General features: G+C 34.5%; 1 protein-coding gene across 2 annotated transcripts; it reads right to left on the bottom strand.

The window, feature by feature from the left end:
* LOC132269124 (uncharacterized) lies at positions 1–21,916 on the bottom strand. 2 transcript variants are annotated; one of them, XM_059770173.1, is made up of 17 exons: positions 21,826–21,916; positions 21,106–21,226; positions 20,686–20,774; positions 19,116–19,275; positions 18,869–19,007; positions 16,370–16,463; positions 14,893–15,033; positions 13,490–13,590; positions 13,230–13,343; positions 9,288–9,514; positions 5,879–5,937; positions 5,617–5,802; positions 5,395–5,518; positions 5,236–5,294; positions 4,036–4,181; positions 3,715–3,882; positions 1–498 (listed from the first exon to the last, which is right to left on the bottom strand). In XM_059770173.1, the coding sequence occupies exons 1-17, from the start codon at positions 21,878–21,880 to the stop codon at positions 193–195; spliced, it is 2,289 nt and encodes a 762-aa protein (XP_059626156.1). In that variant the 5' UTR covers positions 21,881–21,916; the 3' UTR covers positions 1–192. The 2 variants fall into 2 exon arrangements, with proteins under 2 accessions (XP_059626156.1, XP_059626157.1); XM_059770174.1 differs by lacking the exon at positions 21,826–21,916 and having other exon boundaries at positions 20,686–20,784.
* Between the last annotated feature and the right edge of the window lie 3,790 nt (positions 21,917–25,706).

Here is a 25,706-nt window from a genome sequence, read left to right as displayed (position 1 = left end):
TAACACCTGTAAATTGTAATCAATTTAATCCGACTTTACGAACCACCCAGCTTTCGTTAGGAATAAAAACCTAATACTCATTCGTCTGAATTGGAATATTTTATATATATATAAAATTTATCAGCAAAAATGAAGAGAGGCTTGTACAACAATATAAGAATACAGTTATACCTACCGCACTAAAAATATAAGTTAATCTAGAGATACATTGACCTCAATGGAGGACTCTGTTAAAATGATTTCTTTCGAATTATCTGCTGCTTTAGGGTGATCACGGCAATCAAACTTTAGCTTCACAAGTAGAGGTTTCATGATAACAAAGTCTCCCAGATAGCTGTTTGATTTCAACAACAACTCAACGCATGGATCCGTTCCCACCTCTGCATTTCTCTTTGGGTTCAAAATATCTGCTATCCTTGCTGCATTTTTCTCTTTACTGCCTTCAACTGAATTTTGATTTCTCTTCAGTTTTAAATACAGAGCCACGTAAACCACAACCTGGGTGAGAAACATAATTGAAATGATAATATTTAGAATTATATCAAACATATGATACCCATAAAACCTAGCATGCTGAATGTAAAAAAGCAATTTTCTTTTGACAAAAGGTTCGAGATTTCAACAATTTATCTAGTTTTTAAGTCATCAAATATTGAAATATTAAATAAAAGGTCCTTTTCTAATGTAAGCCCTTTAGGTCCTTTTTTAAATACAGAGCCACATAAACCACAACCTGGGTGAGAAACATAATTGAAATGACAATATTTAGAATTATATCAAACATATGATACCCATAAAACCTAGCATGCCGAATGTAAAAAAACAATTTTCTTTTGACAAAAGGTTCGAGATTTCAACAATTTATCTAGTTTTTAAGTCATCAAATATTGCAAAAATTAAATAAAAGGTCCTTTTCTAATGTAAGCCCTTTAGGTATTTCAATATTACAACCAAAAAAAAAAATATGCTTATATCTTACAATATATGCTCAAATGGTTAAAAATGCTTAAATTTAAGCAAGGATGTTGATCCTATATTGAATCGATGGAGTGTATTCAAATCGCACTCAAATATCTAACAATATATGCCCAAATGGTTGGTTTAAACCCATGGAAATTATTGAATAATAAACAAGTACTTGGACCACTCAAACTTCCAAAAATTCTTCTTAACAATTTTGATTATATTTTTTTGAACCACTTGGCCATGAAAGACTATAGCAAATACGGAGAGAGAGAGCCGGCGGGGCCGGGGGGGGGGGGGGGGTTGGTGGTGGTTGGGGTTGGTGTACTGATCTTAATGAGGGAGCGAGAGTCAGATTGACGTGAATATTTGAGAAGTCTTTCTAAAACAAAATTATGTCCCCTTCTCCATTATATCTCATAAAAATAATCAACCAAAAATAAAGTTTAAAAAAGAGGGAAAGGAAACAAAATCAAAGTTATGCTATTCCAATAAGGAATGCAATGAAATAGTCGCTAAGCAATTACAAACAGACAAGAAGTCTTTGCAAAGTCAAAATGAGAAAAATAGGACAAAATTGTGTTATTTAGGACATTTAAGTGGGTATCCTTTTCTATTCCAAATATTACTTAGACCTCCAGACCCCTACTTGGGAAAAATGGCACACAAGAATAACATTGTAAAAGCAGTCAGTAGAATCGATAGAAACAGGAACCCAGAATTCATGCTATGTTATAAGGATTCTACCCTCGAGGAATTTTTGTGAGATATAGATCAATTTTTTGGATCGTAAGATCATCTTCATCCTGGACAATTCAAAACCATCAATAAAGGATTGCAAGAACACATACTACTTCTTACATTTGAGTTTCTTTACAAGGAATTCAGGTGGGCAATGGTATCCAATAAAAGATGTTATAGCTTTTTACTAACCTCTTTGAAAAACGTGCTCCACACACACAGGATTAGTGTATACAACATAGCGACAAATGATATATTTTCCTATGGCACTTCAGATCAATCTAGTTCATTTAAAAATTGACAAAGCCTAAACTCAATTATATAAAATAACCAACAATCTGGACCTAAAGGTAAAAGATGATTTGGAAACTTTTTTTTTGCTATTATCAAAAGATCTTTGATAGAGTAGCCTTTGGCGTACCACCAAGTAGAAAAGAACCATGCTCTTATCTTTTCGGTTGGGTTCTCAATTAAGCATTTTTTGGATGGTTAATGAGGTAAATAAAATGAAATGAAGGGTGATCTACAAAGTTAGCCATGAAAACTTGAATAATGAATTTGATTCATTCAAGTAGCTTTTAGACTCTTTAACCTTAATTGGTAAGGAATTTGGTGGATTTCAGTAACCTTTCCAAGCCAACCCCCTGGGGTTAGAAACATCCCTATTCATGAGACCAAATAGTATAAAGGACGTAGTCACCTAGTTCAAATGGCAAAAGATGAACTGTTCCAAAACAATTCGGTCTAGTTGGACGGCAACTCTCGGAAAGATATTGACGATTGACGACCTAAGGAAGAGGCGCCAGATCATTTTTGAGTGTCAACTGGTGTTGTATGTGCAAGAGAGATGAAGATGGTGAATCACCTTCTTTTGCATTGGCCCGTGGCTAGAGACGGTTGGTCCATGCTTTGTACAATTTTTGGGATTCAGCAGGTCATGCCAGCTTCCGCGAAAAGCTTGCTTGAGGTTTGAAGAGGTTGCTTGGTGGGATCCCAAGTTAGAGATGCTTGGAGAGTGAATCCCTTGTGCTTATTGTGGTCCTTGTGGAAGGAAAGAAATAGAACGCATTTCGATGGGGAGGAGTCTCATAGGAGGTTGTTGAAATACTATGTACTTAATTCTTTATTTTTTGGTCTAATGGGAGATAGGTAAATCTTTAGAGGATCTATCATCTGTTGTGGATGGCTTGAGGGCATAGGGTTCTGAGTTTTGTTTTTTGTAGATGCTCTCCCCATTTGAGAGCTCTTCAATGAAATATTACTTATTAAAAAAATTAATAATTCGTTCTACTTTTCAAGGAACTTACTCCAAGGGTTGTGCAGCAATAGTTTTTCTTAATGGCCAGTTCATTTTTAAAATGATGGCTATCAGAGATTGCTTTATCAGATATAATCCAACATGGGGATGAACAGAATCCAACTCAAAATCCTGAAAATATCTATGATAAGCATCCAATCACATAATCAAGCATCCCATTGGTATTTGTGATGTTGTGGCCTGAAATTGGTGCCGGGTTGCGTAGCGGCCCGTTTACGATCCAACAATCCATCAGATGCCATGGGGGTTCGTGGGCTTGGCCCAGAGGAAAATTTTGGACCCGTTTTTGCTTATGGGTCATGGGCCCTAATTAGTACTCTCTTGTAACCCGACATATAAAGGCGCTTAGGGTTTGGAGTGAATTATCTGAAAATCGTAATCTCCGATTTTAAACATTGTGAAGACTTACGCTGGATCTCCACCGTGGACATAAGCTTTGCTGAACCACGTATAAATCTTTGTGTTCTTTGTGTGTGGTGTGTGACTTTTTTGTCGTGTTTCGTGATTGTTGCTTGGGTTCGCTGAGTTTGTCGTAACAATATTACTTGACCAAGATTGACGATTGTATATTGATCATTTTTTGCTCCATTTCAGTGTGAACTAATCCGACCAAAACATATTTGGAATATCTCAGTGTCGGTTTTGAAAAATGAAACCAACAATTAAAAGAAATATGCATTTGAACAAGTTACCTCACTTGTCCCTGGACTTGTATTGACGGCACAATCGATGCAAACTCTCCCTTCTTTTAAGTTTCCATCAGAAGTTGTGGTTTTCTCCTCTTCAGAGATCAATTCTACTTCTGGTGCCGAGAAGGCAAGGTTATCCAAATCATCATACCACTGTTGGGAAACACCAACCTGCAAACACCCAAAGGCCAATCTCTAAGCTACTAGAAATATTAAAATAATTTAACAAGGTTCCATATTTGAATAATTTTTTGGTTTTTCTTTTCCATTCTTTTTTAAAGTAAACTATGTGAAATTTGGTTAAATGCTTGATAAGGTAGACACCTTCTCAGAGGATGCCACTCTGCTCTCTGTTCCTGAGAGTTCAGCAGCAGCACCTCTAGCCTGGCACCATACACAACCTTCTTGCAAGGGTTCAACAAGCTCAGTGTCTTCAGGGATATCTACATTCAATTGTATGTCAATATTTCCTGTTGACAAGACAAAAGCAGGGATCGTCAAAACCGTTACCATCTATGAGGCTGCATCCAATGTTTGTTAGGCTCAGATAACAAGAAAAATATTTGGAATGCCCGTAGCCCGTTACCATCTAGCCGGGCCCTTTTTTGTTTCAACAGATAAAAGATAATGATTTATCTTATTTGAAAACAAAAATTCTTGTTTTAAAAGCAACAACAAAAAGGACTATTTCCATTCTTATATTATATAAAATCAAAGTGTAATTTCTTATTATTCTATCCTCCTTTTTCATTTACTTCGCCAAAACAAAGGAAAGGAGAAAAAAAGGAAGAAGAAGAAGAGAAAACTATGAATTCTTACACAATGCATTTTTATGTTAGGATTTCAGCAGTTTTGTCCAGCCGTATTTCAAACCAACCATTGATTTTATTATTATTTTCTGCCTTTTATAGAGGTAACACAGTTCTTTCCTCTAATTCATTTATACGGGCAGAATGGATCAATAACAAGGTCCCGGTACACATATATATTATGGTGCTGTGGTTAGTTTGACATGGTCAGCCAACAGCCAGCATATCATCTTGTTCAAACCAAACATTGATCTTATTATTATTGTTATTATTTTTTACTTTATAAGGTATTACAAAAGGGAGTAAGGTTTTACTTCAAGAATTTTGGAATTCCAAACCTAACATCTGTCCCAGCACCGAAATGAAAGCCAACCTAGATTGGTGCATGAAAGAAGTCTCAGAGACGATAAAACTAAATAAGCAAATAAACAAAAATACAGAAAACACTATAGTTGCTGCATGTTTAGATGATAGATTCTCTACTTTGCGTCATTATATTACTCTCAAAGAAATCTTGGAAACTAAAATTTTCAATAAGTAAAGCGGAAGCAAGGGAGAATTGATTCTAATTATCAAACACTAAACAGATAAAGATGAGTAGAAATTACTTATAGAGATATTCAAACAGAATTAGTGAAACAATTTCAAAAGCTGAAATGTGTTTATATAATTGATAAGCAATCCAATGATGTTACATCGTAGACAACAAAATTACCTGGCAACAAGCTGAAGCATTGAACATGATCTGCGTGAACTCCCGACAATACATTGCCACTGTAAACATCAGCGGAGGTTCGAAAAGTTAATGAAATTTAACGGGTTAAAAGGAAATTATGTTACACCAACATCCCTTTCAAAAAGAAAATATACTTACGCAGCGTATACTCTCTCCAAAGAGGAGGACACCCAATAAGGTAGTCCAAGGATCCCAAAGTTTGATAAGTGAAAGCTTGAAATTGATCCAGATTCTCTATTGAATTTCAAAACTGTCTGACAAACTTCACAAAAACACTTATCACAAAATGAATCTCATTCGATGAACTTATATCTAGACTATAGAAATAAAAAGCATTGCATCCATTAAAAGCCCTGGTACCTGTATCACAAATGATAATATAATCCTGAAAGGCTGCTAAAGATGACATTAGACCAGCATACTGAATTCTCTCGAATGAATAAATAGTATTAGATTGCTGTTGCAACCAATCACAAGGCATCTGCTTCAATAGGGAGGTCTTCTCCAGTATCATCTGTCCACAGAACTCCGATATCTTCGGAAACCCTTTGGGAAATCAATAGGTTAACACTTGAAAAAACTAAAACAGAGAACAATAAACCACCTAAAGGATAGAGCAAACCTTTAACCACTTCTTTAATAACCCCCGAAACCAAATCCATAATCCATAACGTCTCAAAGCTGCACATAAACAAATCGATGATAGCAACTCTAAAGCCATGTTGATACAATAGAGATAGACATTGGAGATACAGATCGATACTGAAATCACAAGTTCAGTTTAGAAATTTATATGGTTGGTACCTATAATGGACCATAGGAACTGATACTGGCAATACAATTTGGTGCATTCAAGATTGTCTTCTCTCTTTGATTTTAGATTTGTTAATGGGAACTGGAATTTCATTGAAATAATATTTGCGGAAACTAAATTTATATGGTTGGTACCTATAATGGACCATAGGAATGGATACTGGCATCACAATTTGGTGCATTCAAGATTGTCCGCTCTCTTTAATTTTAGATTTGTTAATTGGGAACTGGAAAATCATTGAAGTTTTTAACTCGATCATCTTTGGAGAAACTTTCCAAGGTTCCATTTAGATTTGAAATAAACTGCTGATATTTGACACTCATTTTAAATTTTAACAAGAATTTAGATGTGCCACCAGTAACAATGAACTATGTTATCGAAACGAGAAATGAAAAGGGGATTAGTTACCGAGCCCTGCTTGCTTAAGGCCTATACCTGACTAATTTGAGGATTTGTTTTATTCCTGGATTCATCCAAACAGATCCATAATGTCTACAGAGAAATATGTACAACAGATAATAGGCAATCCTTGTTGAAACACAAACTATATTCTGGCACACATATAGTATGAAGATTGAAGACTCATCTACTATACTAGAGGCCACATATTCCTCATTCAGAAAAATAAGCAAACTCCAAATAACAGATTTGAAAATCAGATTGTCACAAGTGCCGAGTAAAATAAAAGTCCTTATCTAGTGTTGGTCCCATCTATGCGGGGTGTTGCAGGGGAAGACTGGAGATGAACCTAATATTTGTCATTACTTTGTGCGAAGTGGCTGCTTTCACCCTCGATCTCATATCGTTACACTTATCAGTCTAAGTTTTAACAATTGCACCAAACAATGATCCCCATCTGTTGATGTTTATCATGTGAAAACACAATTTACATCCAGAAATAGTAGGATATTTTAGTTCATCCTTCTCTAAACAGATTCCTATGAGAACTACTTCACACTAAAAAAATTAGCTCTCTTCCCTTCTCACTTTCTACCAAAATATTGAAGCACAAAAAAAAAGGATTATAAATTTCAGCAACTACTAAAGTAGAAAATATTTTACAGAAGAAAAAAAAAGTAAAGTAGAAAATAACGCTTGATGTCTTAACCTTCTATACATATAATATCTAAAGGAGTATCAGAATATTGAGATGAAGTGAATAAGAAAAGTAGATTTACTAATAAAATTGAGGAGAGTTTAAGAAAAGCACCTATTTATGAAAAAAAAAAAAAAAAAAGAAGAAGAGAGAGAGAGAGAGAGAGAGAGAGTACGCTTAGGTGGTATGGACACATAAAACGTAGCCCGTCAATGTAACAGTTAGAAACGGAAGATTAATTTGCATAGATGGTAAGAGACAACGACACTGGCCAGAACTCACGTAGATGAATTCATCTAAAAAGGAATCTAAAAAATTAAATATAATAGGAGACAAGAGGTGTATTAGATTAAAATGGAAAAAAAGAATTCATGTGACCGACCCCAATTGTCTGAGATAAAGGCAAGGATGATGATGCTGATGATGGTATATATCAAAAGGAGTATTGAATGGCTTTATCACATCAATGAGTTGAAAAGAGTAAACAGTTCAAGCATATATACCATAGCATACAATTTGAATGGCTTTAGTCAAAAAGACAAAAACAAAACAGAAAAAAGGTGCAGAATATAAGGCTTACTTGGTAGATCGAGTTATTCCATCTGACACAAACGTAATTGCTCTTCCATCTCAAAAAATTACACAAAGTGACCATCTACTTGACCTGTATTGGACTATCCAAGGACCTTCAACCCTTCTCTTGAGCACTTTTAAAGAATCTTAAAGTACAGCATACTACTACAACTTTCCAGCAAGGTGGACATGAAGAGTGCTTCAGTTGCCACACCACTCTGGCACCTCTTCCTTAGGTGGGCGTAGTCTGTGATTAGTTCTTTATTCTTTTGGTTTCATGAGAGGAACTGCAAATCTATGAAGATACTTTTATCTTTTGTGGATTGCCCGAGGGTATAGGATTTTGGCTTGTGCAGTTGTATTTGAGTTACAATAAGAATCTAGTAAATAGAAGACTAGAGAAATTGAAGAAACATACTCAAAAAGAATGTGTTAGTTGTTGAAAACCAAAAAAGAAAGAATAAGAATAAAGAAGAAAAGGAAGAAAAACAGAATTTTCTTTTTTTCCATTTTGTATACCCTCCAACATCCTATTAAAGAGCCTAAAAATAAGAAGAGCAAAGAAAGCAGAATGAGAAGGGGGAAGAGGAGGGGGTGGGGGGAATGGAGGAAGATTTCTCAGTTTTTCCATCTCATATGGCCAACAGGATTTATACAGGATAGGGGACCTATGCATATTCTCCTTTGGCTTGTTGACATCTCCACCCAATCGCGGCACTCTGGCAGGCGTGCATACTCCAACTCATTCAGACACTTATTGGGACTCTCTTGGAACAAGATGGGACGAAAGTTATCCCCACCCCATTTGGACACTGACTGGGGCTCTCTAGGAATGAAAAAGGATGAACCTATGGTTATGTTAATTATATTCATTATCTTTGTTTTTGCAATTATTTGCTCAAAAGGCTTCTTTATTTTAACCCTGACCCTCTTCTAGAACGTCTATCATCCTATAGTTGTACATCCATGTCCATAACCAGACACAGACACCCACAGACACAAACATATAAAGATACTCTCTTCTTCTCCAAAGGCCCGTTTCTTATTTCCCTGATTTAATCAATAAAAATTCGATATTAATGAAAGCTTTCAGTTACTTTGGAACACTTCACTTCCACTTACTGCCAGAGGTGTATTTACGAACAATATTCAATCAAATATAAGAAGTATATTAATATTCTATTATGTCACTAGACCTTTTTAATGGGGGATTAGCTACCCCAACTCTCACAGGATGTCTGGTTACCACAGTGCTTTTGGTAATGATCATTTTTGACATTGATGCATCATGCAACCTCCAAAATGGTCATTACCATTTGAGATTATGTGTGATGCTTCCGACTATGCTACGGGTGCCGTCTTGGGGCAGGAGTTCCTCAATCAAATTAGGATAACAATACACTATTGTAATCGAACATAAAGGAAAACAAACAAGTTCTGATGATATAATGTGACTTTATGAGACAACTAATAAGGGGTGAAGCTAGAGCAAAAAGAAAGAAGCATTTGTTCTGTACTATCCAGGAGAAAAATTAAAATGACTCTTACCTACGGTTAAGAATAAAGAGATTATCATCCAATGATTTCATCAGATGCCAAGGAAACAAAAAAGATTCTGAGTTCAATTCATCAGACTTTATGTCAACGTCTCTCTTCATCGAAAGCTTATCCATGATCCAGCTCCAAAGAGAATCACTTTTCTTACTAGCATTGTCGATTGGATAGAGTGTCTCCAAAACCCTCTTCTTCATATCAGCCCTCCTGATGGCATGGTTCTTCAGTCGGATATGAACACAAGTTACAAAATAAATGTAGAATTAATTATTGGAAGATATTAAAAATAAGAGAAGTAATAGCAGATATAGCAACATCATAACAAAAAGTGTCCCAGCACCTCCTTTTTTCCAAATTTTAAGATCAAAAAATAAAAAGGGGGAAATACTTGCATAAATCAATGCAAAAAATTTGCTCGTGCTGGTATGCGGTAATGATACCTAAACTATTGAAGATTTAATGGAGAAATCAGTGGAGGAAAATCTTTCACTAATTGATGTTGTTTCCTATCATTGAAGATTTGATGTTATAGGGGAATCAGTGGACAAAAATCCTCCTTGTTTCCTATTTTCTATCTCTTTCCATTCTCATAATGTCTTCTCCTATATAAAGGAGCCTCCACCATTGTATTGTATATGAATTGAGAAAGAGTTATAAAAGTGATGTAGCCCTTTGGGCTCTTTGTGCCGTGGATGCAGGCCCTAGTGACTGAAACACGTAATATCTGTGTGTTCTACTTGTTTTATTTATTTCTTTGCTTCCATTTTATGGTTTACAACATGGTATCAAAGCCTAATTTCTCTTCCTAAGTTCGGACCCTATTTTGGGGTATTCCCTTAGCATCTGAAATGTTGCCAAGGTTTCTCGGTGCATTGTGAATTGTTTGGGCTGTCGGTTTGTTCGGCACTAATGTTATTTGCCTTTGTCGTGTCTCAAGCAGTTTTTATTGACTTCTTTGGGCTGCCGGTGTGTTTGGTAGCATTGTCTTCGTCTTTGCCGTGTCTTCAGCAGTTTTTATTGACTTGTTTGGGTTGTTGGTGTGTTTGGTAGCATTATCCTCGCCTTTGCCATGTCTCCGGTAGTTTTTTGTTCACTTGTTTGGGTTGTCGATGTGTTCGGTAGCATTGTTCTTCGTCTTCTCTCTTCATCATTCACACGTGTTGCTCGTCATCTCAATGGCAAGTTGGGCATTCATGCTCCAACTTGAGGGAGAGTATTGAAGATTTAATGGAGAAATCAGTGGAGGAAATTTTTTTAGTAATTGATGTTGTTTCCTATTATTGAAGATTTAATGTTATAGAGGAATCAGTGGAGAAAAATCCTCCTTGTTTCCTATTTTCTATCTCTTTCCATTCTCATAATGTCTTTCTCCTATATAAAGGAGCCTCCACCATTGTATTGTATATGAATTGAGAGAGTATTATAAAAGTGATGTAGCCTTTTGGGCTCTTTGTGCCGTGGATGTAGGCCCTAGTAGCTGAACCACGTCATATCTGTCTGTTCCACTTGTTTTATTTATCTCTTCGCTTCCGTTTTATGGTTTACAACATGGTATCAGAGCCTAATTTCTCCTCCTAGGTTCGGACCCCTATTTTAGGCTATTCCCTTAGCATCTGAAATGTTGCCAAGGGTTTCTCGGTGCTTTGTGACTTGTTTGGGCTGCCAATTTGTTCGGTAGTAATGTTCTTTGCCTTTGCCGTGTCTCCGGCAGTTTTTATTGACTTCTTTGGGTTGCTGGTGTGTTCGGTAGCATTGTCTTCGTCTTTGCCGTGTCTCCGACAGTTTTTATCGACTTGTTTGGGCTATCTGTGTGTTCGGTAGCATCGTTCTCGCCTTTGCCGTGTCTCCGGTAGTTTTTTGTTCACTTGTTTGGGTTGTCGGTGTGTTCGGTAGCATTGTTCTTCGTCTTCTCTCATCATCATTCACACTTGTTGCTCGTCATCTCAATGGAAAGTTGGGCATTCATGCTCCAACTTGAGGGGGGAGTATTGAAGATTTAACGGAGAAATTAGTGGAGGAAAATCTTTCAGTAATTGATGTTGTTTCCTATTATTGAAGATTTGATGTTATAGAAGAATCAGTGGAAAAAAATCCTCCTTATTTCCCTATTTTCTACCTCTTTCCATTCTCATAATTTCTTCTCATACATAAAGGAGCCTCCACCATTGTATTGTATATGAATTGAGAGAGTATTATAAAAGTGATGTAGCCCTTTGGGTTCTTTGTGCCGTGGATGCATGCCTTAGTGGCTAAACCACATAATATCTGTGTGTTCTACTTGTTTTATTTATCTCTTTAAATCTTCAATATAAACAAATGTATTTTTGGGGGGGTGGGGGGGGAGGGATGACAAAGAAGAACCACAAAAGGAGCGTGAAGAAGAATATTCCAAGAAATTCAAGTAATAAAATAATAATAATAATAATAATCAAACACATGTAACAGAATATTAACAAATTTAAAGTCTACAAGTAATTCTAAATTACTCATACAGCTCATCTTAATAAATGCATTTAGTTGATCGTTAATTTAACAAAATAACAGCTCCACAGATACTCAATTATGTCTAATGATCGCGGCTGAGTCACTTGGGCAACAGTGTATACAAGTTGTAGTCCCGCAGAACAGAATTACTGATTGCAGTTACAAAAAAATTTAGTACTCGGGCTTTTTCTTATATACTTATATAACTCAAATGCAAATGTAAATTGAAATTTATAGTCCATTTTTTTTCTTTTCTTAAAATTAATCGTTGTATGATTCCCATCATTAAAATATGAACCTAAGCATGCTTACCAATTAGAGAAGTGAATCATGAGAGCTCTAGGAACACTAGCAAGAAGGCATATAGAGATTTATTTGAGCATGCGGCTTGCATAATGGGCATTTTTTTGCCACTTCTTCATAATGCATCACAACTCACAAATATTCACCTAGTATTAAGCTATGAAATTCTAACATATTCAAACAACCTCTAAGCTCCCATTTTTTTGTCTTTAAGCAAGTGGCTTGTATATTTCCAGCATTCTAGATATCAAAATTAAGCTCTCTACTACTATAGCAACACCAATCGATTCACCAAACTAGTAAAGCCATTCACACATAAGAACAACTATGCAACCCATGCAAAATATTTGTTCTTCGGATTCTTTATAACGTGGGACCTCAAACACATGTCTTGGCTCTCAGATTCTAGTAGTCTAGGTCATACTAAGAATCTTCTCTTCAATTTTACCACATATCACATTTTTAATGAATCTCAATATGTATAAAACTATAGGTATGATGTTTTGAAAAGCCTATAACTTCCCATTTAATGGGGAAAGGAAAATTTATCGTACACAAGATTTGACAAAAATGAAAGAGCCTAGACACAGTTTGCACGTTTCTTCAAAAAACTTCTGGTGGTTTTTTTATCTTCAATGATAGTACTTCTCTACATCTGAAATGCAAATAAAAATTTGGGCAATTCAATTTATGGCTATAGGATCATTTGCAGCTGCAACAGCATTTGCCTCCTACGACTATGGTTTCTATCACAAAGAGCTAAGAAATGTGAGTTTAGGTAAATAAATTCACTAAGGAAAATGTAGGTACCCTAAGCTTTAACCGTCTTAAAGTTTTTTTATTTTTTATTATCTATTTTTTTTTTTTTTGGTTTCATATTTGATACTCCCTTGTTCTCCAATGTAAAGCTTTCATTTCATATAACCGGAAAAATCTCAATTTCTTCTCTCCAATACCTAGTGTCTGCCAAACAACTAGACATGCGGCAAGCTTGACATAAAAACACTTGTATTAATAAAGGTGCATATGAGATATGTCAAAATTAGAAAATTAAGACTAAATCTACTTGTATACATCAAAATTCAAATGAAAGGAAAGGTAAAGGCATCATCAAACAAGCCATAACGCAAAAAACTTCCAGGCACATACCTCTGAGTCCACAAAATACAGGTAACCTTCAGCAGCATCATAGAAAGAACCAGCAGGGCGCACTATCTTAGCAGATTCAAACTCTCCATCCTCAAAACCTGGGGAAGAACCGATCTGACATAAAAACAAGATTTAGCATGGACAAAATAGTCCCCCCCCCCCCCCCCCCCCCCCTTCATTTTATGTTACAATAATAAATTAATATAAAATTTTAAGGGCCATTTGAATGTAATTCGCAGCAATATAACATCCATACTTACACAGTCCAAAATCTTGCCATTGCCATCAAATATGATAATTCGATGGTGATTGATGTCAGAGAGGAAAATGCGATTTCCACTTTCATCAACAGAGATGCAGCCTGTGATAAAGGATGACGATTCGTTAAAGAGCTAAATTATAAGTCAAACACTGCATAAAAATTGAGTGATAAAACGCAGAACCTAAAAAGCTTGAGGCATTTACTTTCGAGTTTAAAGATCAAAAGCATAATTTAATAAAACAAACCATTGAGATAACAAATATAATCTTTTCAAATGGCCATTGGAATTAACTTATCCACTATCATAAAACAGGTTTCTGTTCATATCCTCCATATAGGTTAAGCTTGAACCAGCAGAAATGGTTGTTATGCCTCAATTGTAAAATTTACAAAATTAGACAGTATTAAATTTTGTCTGGCGTATAAAAGAACAGGATCAATTTGGTATGTTATGCCTTTGATCATTTGAACCACCAAGATCATTTTTTTTAATCAAAGAAAAAAAGAAATCCACACCCCTTTGAACATTTATATTTCTCTGGTTTCTGGCACTAGTCAACCAAACCAAAGCAAGCCAAACTAATTTAAGGCAACATTCTGAACCCCCAAAGATAAAGTAGATGAGTGCCCATAGATCCCTGACACTTGACAGTGATATAAATGATCCACTACTCAGCAATAAATTAAGATGGACGCTTCTACTAATCTTATCCACCTTAGGCCTTTATCCCTTACCACTGCCCAAGAAAAGGACACCACATTTGTAGGGAGTCAGGGACCAAGGGCAACATATGATAAAGATCACCATATTCTTAATGGAATCAAAGAGACATTAAACATGTCACAAACCTGGAAAAAAAAAAAATGGATCCCTCATACATTGCCTGCATTAGCTGGTCGTAGTTTTGGAAAACGACCATCAAAAGATTAATTCAAAATAATATTCTCTTGGCAACCCAGGGAAATTAGGAATTGAGGGCATTCAGATATTTAACACTAGGAATAATATAATTCTGGTCTACTCTGGACCAGTTGGGACTGGTTTCGCAATTAAGGCAGATATTTGTGCACTCTTAGAGAGAGTAAGCAAAGCTTCTTCTATAAGATTAAAAAAATCGCACAGTTGAGGGCGATTTGGGCATAGTGAAGGGAGATTATAACATTTAGTTCGAGAATTTACAGTAACTTTATGATGAAATTTTACATAATTCTTTAGAAGCTAATATTTGCTGGATCCCTAGAGTATATTTTCTAATTATAATTCTTTTTTTGTTGCTCAAGAGAAAATGGAAATCTGAAGGTGTATGGAAATTGAAAACCTTGAGTAGCACAAGAAAACTTATATGGTAACTTGTAAAAATATATGCAATTATAAGCAATCCATGTACATGTAATCTATACCTGGGAAGTAAAGAAGCATGTTCCGCAAGGAAGAATAAGCATGTGGTTCTTTGATGACTTCAGTTTGCTTCATCCATGTGCTTTTCAAATTATTCACCAACTTGGGATTCTCATTGTGCTGAACATTTAAATTCTTGATGGCTGTGTATCACGACATTATTTTAACTCAGGTACATAAGTAACATAACTAACAAAACAATTTTCCAGCTCTTAAAATAAGTAAATAAACTTATCATAAAATTTTAAAATGCATCATAAATAACTGAACTGTGCAAATCAAATACAGAAAAGAAGTACTATTAACCAAAAGCAACTTACATATGCTGTCCTAGATTCAAATGCAGAGATGTTGGGGTTGGGGGAGAGAGAAAGAGAGACAGAGATATTGTCACAGAGACCAATTGCACTCTCTACCTCATGGTATCTCTTCTTTTTAGCATTCAATTTCCACATCATCATCACAGCTAATTTCACTCATTCCTTACATTGCCAAGTGGCAGCATGTTATACAAAGACTTGCCAAACAATACCAAACAAACCAAAAAGGGATGTCCCCTAAATATAATACAATAAATGTCAAACTATTTGGTGTCTGTTAGACAATACTTTCAGCTTGCCATTATAAGGCCATAATTTATCAAATCACAAGCTAAGATGAAATCTCTCACTACTCTCGCACCATCCTCCTCACCTTAATCAACATCCTTCTTTATCTTCCCACATCCTAGCAACAAATTCTACCTAAACCACGTTGCAAGTGCAATCACTGGCTATTGGAGCACATGGAGAAACTGTGTCAACTAGCTATATCTCGTCTTATCTCAAATTTCTCCGACCTCAAAATTCCCTATATGCATATTAAACAAAGGAAGGGAACTACTACTAAATACTGAATGTATATTGTGCGGATCTTCTTGACTCAATACCAAATCCTCCTATTCAGAGGTAAATATGGTGTACTTATGGCATATTGTGACTTCATTATTTTTTTTCAAAAGGTTATTGTGACTTCATTATTCTTCCCAACTTTGGTTAGACTTCCTATCCAAACTCAAAACTCTTGAATCTCCATAAAACATTGAATAATGAATTTTTTTATCCAAAAAGATGTAAAAGAACGGCACTTATCAAAAAAAAAAAAAAAAAAGAAAGATGTAAAAGAACGGCAATTGTTATTCTTTTCTGGTAGGAGCTTTTTTATCAACTGAAATTTCTCAAATCTTCTAGTCAGTCTAGGCATACTGCAACACATTCACTGATGATTTAATATCTCCATTCTTCTTTAGCTATTCACTTTTCTATTTCATTCCTTCAACGACTTTTTCTCAGTCAGTCCCATATTTAAATCAAAAGAAAGGAAGCATTCTTTAATGTTCATGTAGAAAGGCCAAAGAGTTCACGGTTCAACAACATCTCTGATGTTTACATTGTTGCTAAAAGAACTTTATCAACATGACAAAAAGGAAAATCATCATACCTTTGTCAATAGTTCCAAGATCCACGTCCCACTCATGGTAATGTAAAGAATTCTTGAAACCTTTAAATAAAATGTAACATGCCCCATCTGTCATCTAAATACGTAAAAGATAAAGTAATGAAAATAAGAACACCTAATAAAAATACTAGCAACATGTTTTAAAGCAGAAAACCAAAACCAACATAATAAGTTAGACAGTAACTGAGCAACGAGTGATAAAGAATATAAGCATTTCAAAGTTGCACACAGCAGAATTAACTTTGATACCTAGTCGTGCTGTTTATGGCTCAATATCAGAACATAAGACCTGGTTGATATTATCAAAAGTTATTTATCCACATATGCATATGTTTGTGCACAAACCAGTTAGAAAGGGTGACATAGTCCACATTGAGGGTAATACTAGGGGAAGAGAAAGACCAAAGTTAACATGGGTAGAGTTGGTAAGGAAGAATATGATACCGTGTGGTTTGACTTAGGATATGGCCTTAGATAGAGCAGAATGGAAACAAAGGATTCATGTAGCCGAGCCCAAGTAGTTGGGAAAACGGCTTGGTGGTTGTTGTTGTATGCATATGTTTGTGTATGCATACAGTGATATATCATATAATAAACCTTTTCAGAAGTGTGATGCCATATGCAAGAGAGGACATCAAGAGAATACCAAGTTACAAATAACTAAAGAACATTATGTGGGAAAAAGTTATAGCCAGCACTACTGCTTCTACAATGCTTCAAAGTGTTAGATGAGTTGCATTAGAAGGAAGCACAACCCGCCAAATTGGATCTGAAAATTACCCTTCTTGTTCTACATTATTAATTCATGACGACCTCAAGAAGTACAGATTGAGGCTTTGTTAAAAATTTTATCCATGAATTTATGTAAGCCATCAAAATATGCTTTCTTGCATGGACCAATAAGAGACTGCCACACAGGTCACTAATAAGGTGTCTCATTTGCGGGGATGCCATGATTTATATTAACGACTCTACCCATCCTAAGAGTGAATTACTGCACCCAGAACAAAAGCTCAAACTAAGGATAGATGCTCCTCACTGAAGCAAGGCCGACTCAAAGGGTTAATGAGTAATGCCTGTTTGAAAAAGTGAATACTTAAGATAAGGTGAATGCTTGCCTCAAGGGCACCTGATTAAGTGCCGCACCATTGGGAAGTCACCCCCAAAGGCACCTCACAGTACACATGACATCCTAAAGCTTCACACTTGTCTGGTGGAAACACAGCCGAAGAACCTCAGATGAGCTTGACGCTAGTCAACTGTACTTAAAAGCATCAACAGTGAATATCACTTGATGCATAAAAGAATTAACTTAGGCAAATTCAAATTATAATTTGATAGTGAAATATAGCACAATTAATGTAACTCAAACAATACAACTTGTGTTTCACAAAGAGGACTTCAAATATCACTATGCACATCATTGATATTAATATAATAATGGAGGATACATAAACAACACATAGAATGAGGAGAAAATATGTGTACGGCTGCTAATGACCATATAATATGAGTGTCTGGGCGTGGCTCAACTAACAATTACCAATTTTGAACTCAGCTCGAACAAGTCCCAAGCTCAACTAAACTTAGTAAGCTCGGATCAATCGGATTTGTATAATCCTCGGCTCAGCTACGCAAAACAAACCAACTTCCAGAAAAATAAGAGAACCAATCTTTTTTAGACTGAGATTCAGAGAAAAGAGAATAACTACTTTAATTCATATTGGGGCTAACAAACAAATCTCAAACACCACTAAATTAGATTCTGATAATACACAGGGCATTGCAAAATCACAAATTAACTAATACCAGGAAAAAAAACTTAAATCAATAATTTAAAAAAGAACAACAGGGAAGTAAAAAAGGAAAAACATAAATGGGGCTTGTTTACTTAAAAAATGAGCTTGACGAGCAAAAGAATGAGCCAACCCAAATTGTTCATAAACAGTTTCAGTTATTTTAGACAAGGTCATTACCAAGTAAGGGTTCCTCTCGCTAGAGAGAATTGGGAGCAACAAATTGGGTATAGACCTGACTTTTGGGATTATTTGTACAATGTGACTGCCTTCACACTCGAACCTACATTGAATGCTTGACAGCCGAGCTTTTACAACTGACCCAAACAATGACATGTGAGAGAGATAAATATTTGTATTCGAAGAGAGAGCTGTTCCAACTTCAAATAAACAACAGATGAAAACACCTAATTCGTTTTCAGGATCATAATTTTCTAATCCAAAAATATTAAGTTTGTTATATATAGTTGACAAAAAGCAAATTTTTTTTTTTTCCAGATCAATGATAGACACGTTCAGAAGGCTATTAAACTGCTATCTGAAGGTAAGGTAGTATTTTGATGTAACATAATCAGTACTGAAATATCAGGTATTATTCTGTCATGACAATATCCTGTGATGCATCTAATATACTCATTCATGATCACCGTATTTCGAGAATGTAAATCAATGATTTATACCTTACCTCGGCGAAATTCTTGTTAGACAGCAAAATGGGAAACGTAATATATTCCATCATGGTTATCTGGAGTAGACGAGAATGAACAGCATCAGAGAGAATTGAACTGCCAGACTGAAAACCCATAACATGGAGAGAAGGATACCTATAGCCACAAAAGAAACAAGCACAAGGTGATCTACCTGTTCTATTGGACATTAAAATCATTTGAACTTAAAAAGTTAATAGTAACCCATATACAACATTCTTCTACCTCTGCTGAAGTGATTTTACTTTTTCAAACATAATGACAGGGTCACGATCTGATTTTAGAGAATCCTCAAGGAATGCACCAGCAAGAACCAAGAAGACTCCATCTATCCTAGAGAGTTCCTTGCTATCCTTGGTTTTATTCAACCAACAATGATAAGGGCCTGTACATTCATTTCAAACTTTTATAAAAATTTAAAATGGTGGAAGGAGTGAGGAATTAGTTGCATAAGCATCTCAATTCATATTACCATCATGTTGGCTGCCGCAGGAGCAGCATACTGCTTCATGATTCAATCAATAGACCAGGAAACACAGATACAATCACACTATAAGTTGAATTTATACGAGCATGCACAAAATTGAATCAACGAAATAATCAGATACTGCAAACTTTTTACAAAAAAAAAAAAAAAATCATTTTCTAATGCTCCAAATACTCATTTGATCATTGAGAAAATTAAATAAGAGGATGATAAGTGATTAATTGTAAGTCAATATAGCAAGATTAACCCTTACAATTGATTATACACTCTTAGAGTGCGGAACCTTGATGAAAAGGGGCATGTGGGAGATTTCCAATATGTATAAATTCTCATTATGCTAGTTTTTCAAGGCAATAATGGTGGCTGAGGAGTATTTGATCCCTATAAGAACTTATTTGGGAAGCTCAAGTACCCTTCAAGGTTGCTTTGCTGCCTATATAGACTACAGAGAGAGAAAAAGAGAGAGAGGGAAAAATAATAATAATAAATAAAAGAAAAAATCACATAAAAAGATAAACTGGTCTGAAAGACATGGCTCTGCCTAACAGAGATGTTATGTGCAAGCAGTAGGCACTCACTACCTTCTTCTTCGTTGTTATCTCATCCTCTTCTATAGGGTATTCAACCCTGGATTATAAAGGAAGAGGTGGTTCCTAATATGTTCTGTCTCTGATTAGAAGTTTGCCAAGGCATGGGGGGCTAAAGTCCGCCTTCTTTGGAGGATCTCAAGTGCTAACGGTGGTGCTTGTGGAAAGAGAGGATTCAAAGAAATTCTGGAGTAGAAACTTCCTTCCAACTTGTGGAGTGCCTATGGTTTCTACAATCTCCTTCCCCATTCCTGTATTTCAGTCTTCTAATGTATAGGGATATGCCAAAAGAAAACATCTTGGGATGCCATTATTTGCTCAAAAGGGTGTTTACCCTTCTTTTTCGTGCTTTAAACCTTCCCATGCATTTCTAAATTATTTTCCTTCTAAGAGATATATCCCTACTTTGAAAATTTTTAGAAGAGAAAAAGAAGAAGAATAGAGCCAAAAGGAAAATTGAGAAATAAAGTACTGTTGAATAGATAACATAGTTTGCTTAGGTTAACAAGACCTCTGGGGATGGGCAATACTAGATTGGAAATAAAAAAATAAAAAATAAAAGATTTCAACAAGCAAAAAGCATGATTATTCAATAAATAAGGAAAAGGCGTGCAGGCATATTTATACCACTAAAAGAATTGGCATGTGATTATACGCATATGCCAGTTTCTCTTAAGCAAGTACAAAAACTGATTACCCTGAACAAATGAATCCAATTTACCTTCAGGCTCATCTAAAGCAGATTCAATGAAAGACAATAGATCACTTCTAGGAAAAGGCTCATGTGATGGTTCTGATACAGTTGAAAACCTGAAAGAGACTGTCATTGGTAAGTTAGGACTGCTACCAAGATCTGAAATAGAAAAAGATGCAAGTTCAAACTAGTAACATCTAAACATTTAAACGTCACAAGTCTAACGACCGAACATTACTCTCTCCACTACTAAAAATAGACTTCACCAAGTGGTTTCGTTTGCCAAACAATTCTACAACCTTGACTATTAGCAATCCACAAATAACAGCCTAATTATGTAAAATAATGCTCTATTACAACTTACAAGTGAAACGGGATAAACAGTATAAGATTGTACAAATAAACTAAAATCAGTGTCTCGAGTAGAAGAGGAAATTTGATTATTACCTCTGAGCATGACAACCTCTCTCTAAAAGATTTCTGTGGATGTTTGACCATATTTGAGGTGAAGGGTTCAAATGTGAGGCGAGTAAGTTGAAATATTGTCTTGATAGTTGATAACTATGACCTAACAAGAAAAGAAGCACAAAAAGGGTTGCAAATTACTTCCTGCAAATCCAAACCATTGTCACATTGTGTTGACATTTCAAATTTTTTTTTTTTTTTTTGGATTTCAAAAACAATAAATAAAGAACTAACGCTTTAATTAATAAACTTGAACAAAAGATTCAAGAACTCTCCGAGAACCAAAAAAGAAACAAAATAGAGCATAAAATATAATTAGTCTGCTTGACAAGACTACAATAACTTAATAATCTCAAACTTATGATCCGATTCGCTCAGAAAAAAACAAAAGAAAGAAAAAGAAACTCGCAAAAATTATGCTTCGTTTGGTTAGTCAGAAAACACAAGAAAGTAAAAAGAAACTACTGTAATAGATTGAATTATCAAAAACCCTGCGGCCTCCGCTGCAAGCAACTAATGTGGACAGTTCAGTCGAAGGTTTAATGTACGTTCTTTTCCGTGCTTTCTGAGTAACCAAACGGAAATATAGGTTTTTATGGAGAAAATAGAACTGAAATTCCACAAAAATTATCATCAACTTCAGACGTAGTAATAAGGAAGACACAACAATTTGATTGAAAAATAATAAGTCCGTGATTTCACCTGAGTAAAGTTGGGGCAAAACCCTAGAAATTTCTTTCAATCGCCGGAAGGCCATTTTCTCTGAGAAATACAAACGGTAACGTCGGCGGGAATTGACCGCCGGGTAGGGCTAATGAAATTTTGAGTCGATAATTTTCCTTTGGGTGGGCTTCGTCGTTTGGGAGAGGCCCAAATTGAAGCAGAGAAAGGAGGGTTTTTCAAGTCCTGAAGCGTGATGTGAGGCCCAATTTGAGAAATAGAAAAAGGCTGTTAGGGTTTTCAAGCCCTGATACGTGATGTGAGGCTCAATTTGAGAAATAGAAAAAGGCTGTTACGGTTTTCAAGCCCTGATACGTGATGTGGGGCCCAATTTACCAAGGCGGTTCGGGTTTTAAAAGTCGATGTGAGGCCCAATTTATAAGAGAAATTCTGTACGTGATTTATTCCGGAATAATTATTTTTTTTAATGTAATTTGAATATATAATTTTTTATTTTTCTTTTTTGTTACTACTAAATTTCAAAATGCAATTGGATGTGTTTCACTTGAGAGAGAAAATATAGAACATTAACAAGAAAAAAAAATTTTAACGAATTAGCTGTTATGACATACTAGTAGTATATAAAAATATACTGAAGAGAATAGATGGATGGAATAGTATTGATTTTCTATTTGATGAGTGATTCCATCTATTCTTTTATTTTGCTACATCTCTTTAGTTAATTTACAAGTAAATCAAAATATGAAAAATGAAAGGTTTGAAAAAGCTCCTCTTTTATTTTGTCTATTTTTAAGACAAAATAAATTTAAATGATTTAATTATATAAAGCATATATATATATATATACACACACACACACACACACATAAATATATATGTTAGGAAGAGAATAGATGGATGGAACTGTAATTCTTATTTCAATTCATGTTGTTTGTGATGATATTGAATTTCTCCGAGTAATTCCATAGAAATATTCCATTTATATGTTTATTTTGATATATCTCTGTATATGTTAATTTACAAGTAAATAAAAATATGAAAAATGAATTTCCTAATAATTCATTAATGATTTATAAAATTTATTTATAAGCTAGTTCCCAATAACTTTTCTTTTTCTCAATTTTTTTTGTATATAAAAAAAAATTAAAAATAAAAAGTAGGCGAAGAAAGATGATTTTTTTGTCCTTGAACTAGTTTTATTCATTTTTTTTTTTTTTTTTTTTTTTTTTGGCAAAAGGCATTCCATTAATCTGATTTAATGCAGCTACGCCATTTTTTGTCGTTTCCTTTTATTTTATATGTTTTTAGAGGTGTATCCTTCTTTCGAAATCTGTCCCATGGGCTTATGTGATGATACTAGTTGGGCCTTGTGCCTTAATTTTGGGCCACTTGGCCGTTCTAAGTCCTCTTGTAATAAAATAATAATAAATAAATAAATTTTAGCTCGCTGACGAGCAAAATACTATCTAGATTTAATGACTTAAATTCCACTAACACTCTGATTTTCTTTAAATTCAGATTTATTGACAACCAATTTTGTAGAGCAATGTTTATATAATTTAATTATTGGCAACAATTATATATTTCATGTAGATAATATTTGCATGAGGCAAAATTGCTTGAGAATGCTTAGAGATTAATTATTTCCTTTATTTAGTCCAATTGTATCTCTTCAATTAGATAGGATTCAAATCATTGTAGAAACAAATTATATGCCTGGATGTGTTATTTGCTAGGACCATAATAATAATAATAATAATAATAAGCTTTATATAGAATTTTGGAGAACTTTTTGTTGCTGATGAGTATTAAAGGGAACCAATCTCAATCGCTAGTTTCTCGGTGATTCCTGCAGTAATTGTACATATGAAACAAATATTTATATTAATTATTTGTGCCCCTATATATGTTTGGTTTGTATACCACTGAATCAGCTAAAAATCAAGTTATATATGGTACTGATAATCTTTAATTAAGGATACTATAAAGTGCTTGTGAAGAATCAAACATCACCATTATCCCAGGCTACCATTTATATTATATATATCAATCCCTCCAATCACAATTATAATATTAATTAAGATCTTGGAAATGAAGCTGTCATATGATCGATCTTAATTAATATTATGTAATTTATCAGTTCAGGTAAAAAATCATTTTTATTTGATTTCAACATTCTTTGCCTTCTGATGCTGTTGTATATGTTTTGTGACCTATAAAATTTTATTTACCCTTTTAAACGAAATAAAAGTGATGGAGTGATGCTTATTTGCAAGCCAGAAGATGCTTATCTGAACTGAATGAATGCCTTCAAATAAAAAGACATTAATTAACTGCGCGCAATTCTAATCCTCATGCATAAATTATCAATATCGATCACACGCACACGCACATACAAGTGCATTGATGAGAATGAAGTCATATGTCATGATCTTAAATAATTCGATCTCATTCCACTCCCGATAAAAAAATCATATATATATATATATATATATATATATATGCTTACCCCAATCAGCCCAAAATATGAGGAGTGATTTACGTAGACAGTGTTATTGTCCTTTTATCAGTACGCTTACCAATATTGACTGGCATTTGATGATAATAGGAAAATTAAAATATCTCTATACCTTTAATTATAGTTTATACAATCATTTAAAAAATAAAAATAAAAATAAAAATAAAAATAAAAATCTATATACCATCTAATTAATCACATGACTGGCAAGATGGATACTACTAAACTGTCAAATATTTAAGTTCTTGTATTTGAAACTAAGAAATGATGAAATTAATTGTACACTACTAGTAAGTCCCTTACTTGATAATAATACGGTGACTTTATATATATATATATATAGATCATAGAATAATTGGTAGTAATTGATAGTAATAGATTGCTCAGTCACAGAAAATCACGAAACTGTTATTATTATCAAATCATATATATGGACTCAAGTGACTTTAGTATATATGAGCAGCTTTATTGGGTGATGTACGTGTTTGAGAAGACAAAAGCAAAGTCCAACACACCTAACAAATAATTTCTCAGGGCCAAACAAAACAAATTAAAAGCTTCTCTCTCACTGTTGCACAGATAGATCTGTCACCACCGCGGATCAAGTGGGTGTGTCAGATTCCGATCTCATTCGACCTCAACTTTTAAACCTAGACAGAAAGACATACATATTACACACACATACATACATAAGGAGAACCAATGAAACTTGAAAACTTTCATGTTCTATATCTCTCTCTCTCTAATCAATACTAGTCCATATATGTTCTTTTCTTGAATTCAATTTAATTACCAATATTAACTACCAATATTCATCTGAAAATTAAGTATGGTACAGCTCAGAAAATACACATTAATAGCTAGCTATATAGTTTTTTGGAGTCTTTCATATGAATTTGTATTGCACAATCATGGATTCTTCTTCTATAGTATTGAATATGAAAAATTAATTAACAAACTATATAGCTATGATTTGCAATAACAAATTAAGAACATATAGATAAATACGAACCAAACCCATCACATACATAAACTGTTCTTTCTCTAGCTCGATCTCTCTCTGCAAGATATATATCTCTTAAATTAACAGCAATATATAATCTCATCATCATCTGTATTATCAAACATATAAGTAAAAGGGCACATACAAACATAGATCATAAAAATATATATAGTGTCTCCTAATTGCTATACATTTTCTAGGAGGGAAAATAACCGAAAAAAGTAATGCTAACGATGATGATGATGATGACCATAACAAAGAAGGTAACAAACCTCTCACTGAAGACAAGCAGTATTGATGGCCTCCATAAATATGACAACTAATAGCTCCATCACAAACTCTAGCTTATATCATCAATTAATATATCTTCCACTTGTTCAC

The sequence above is a fragment of the Cornus florida genome, unplaced genomic scaffold (genome assembly GCF_030987335.1).
Source record: "Cornus florida cultivar Cherokee Brave unplaced genomic scaffold, ASM3098733v1 CherokeeBrave_3.0.0_Hap2_Chr08, whole genome shotgun sequence".
Lineage (NCBI taxonomy): Eukaryota > Viridiplantae > Streptophyta > Magnoliopsida > Cornales > Cornaceae > Cornus > Cornus florida.
Note: the sequence above shows the minus strand (reverse complement) of the source record. Positions and strands in the feature narration are given on the sequence as shown.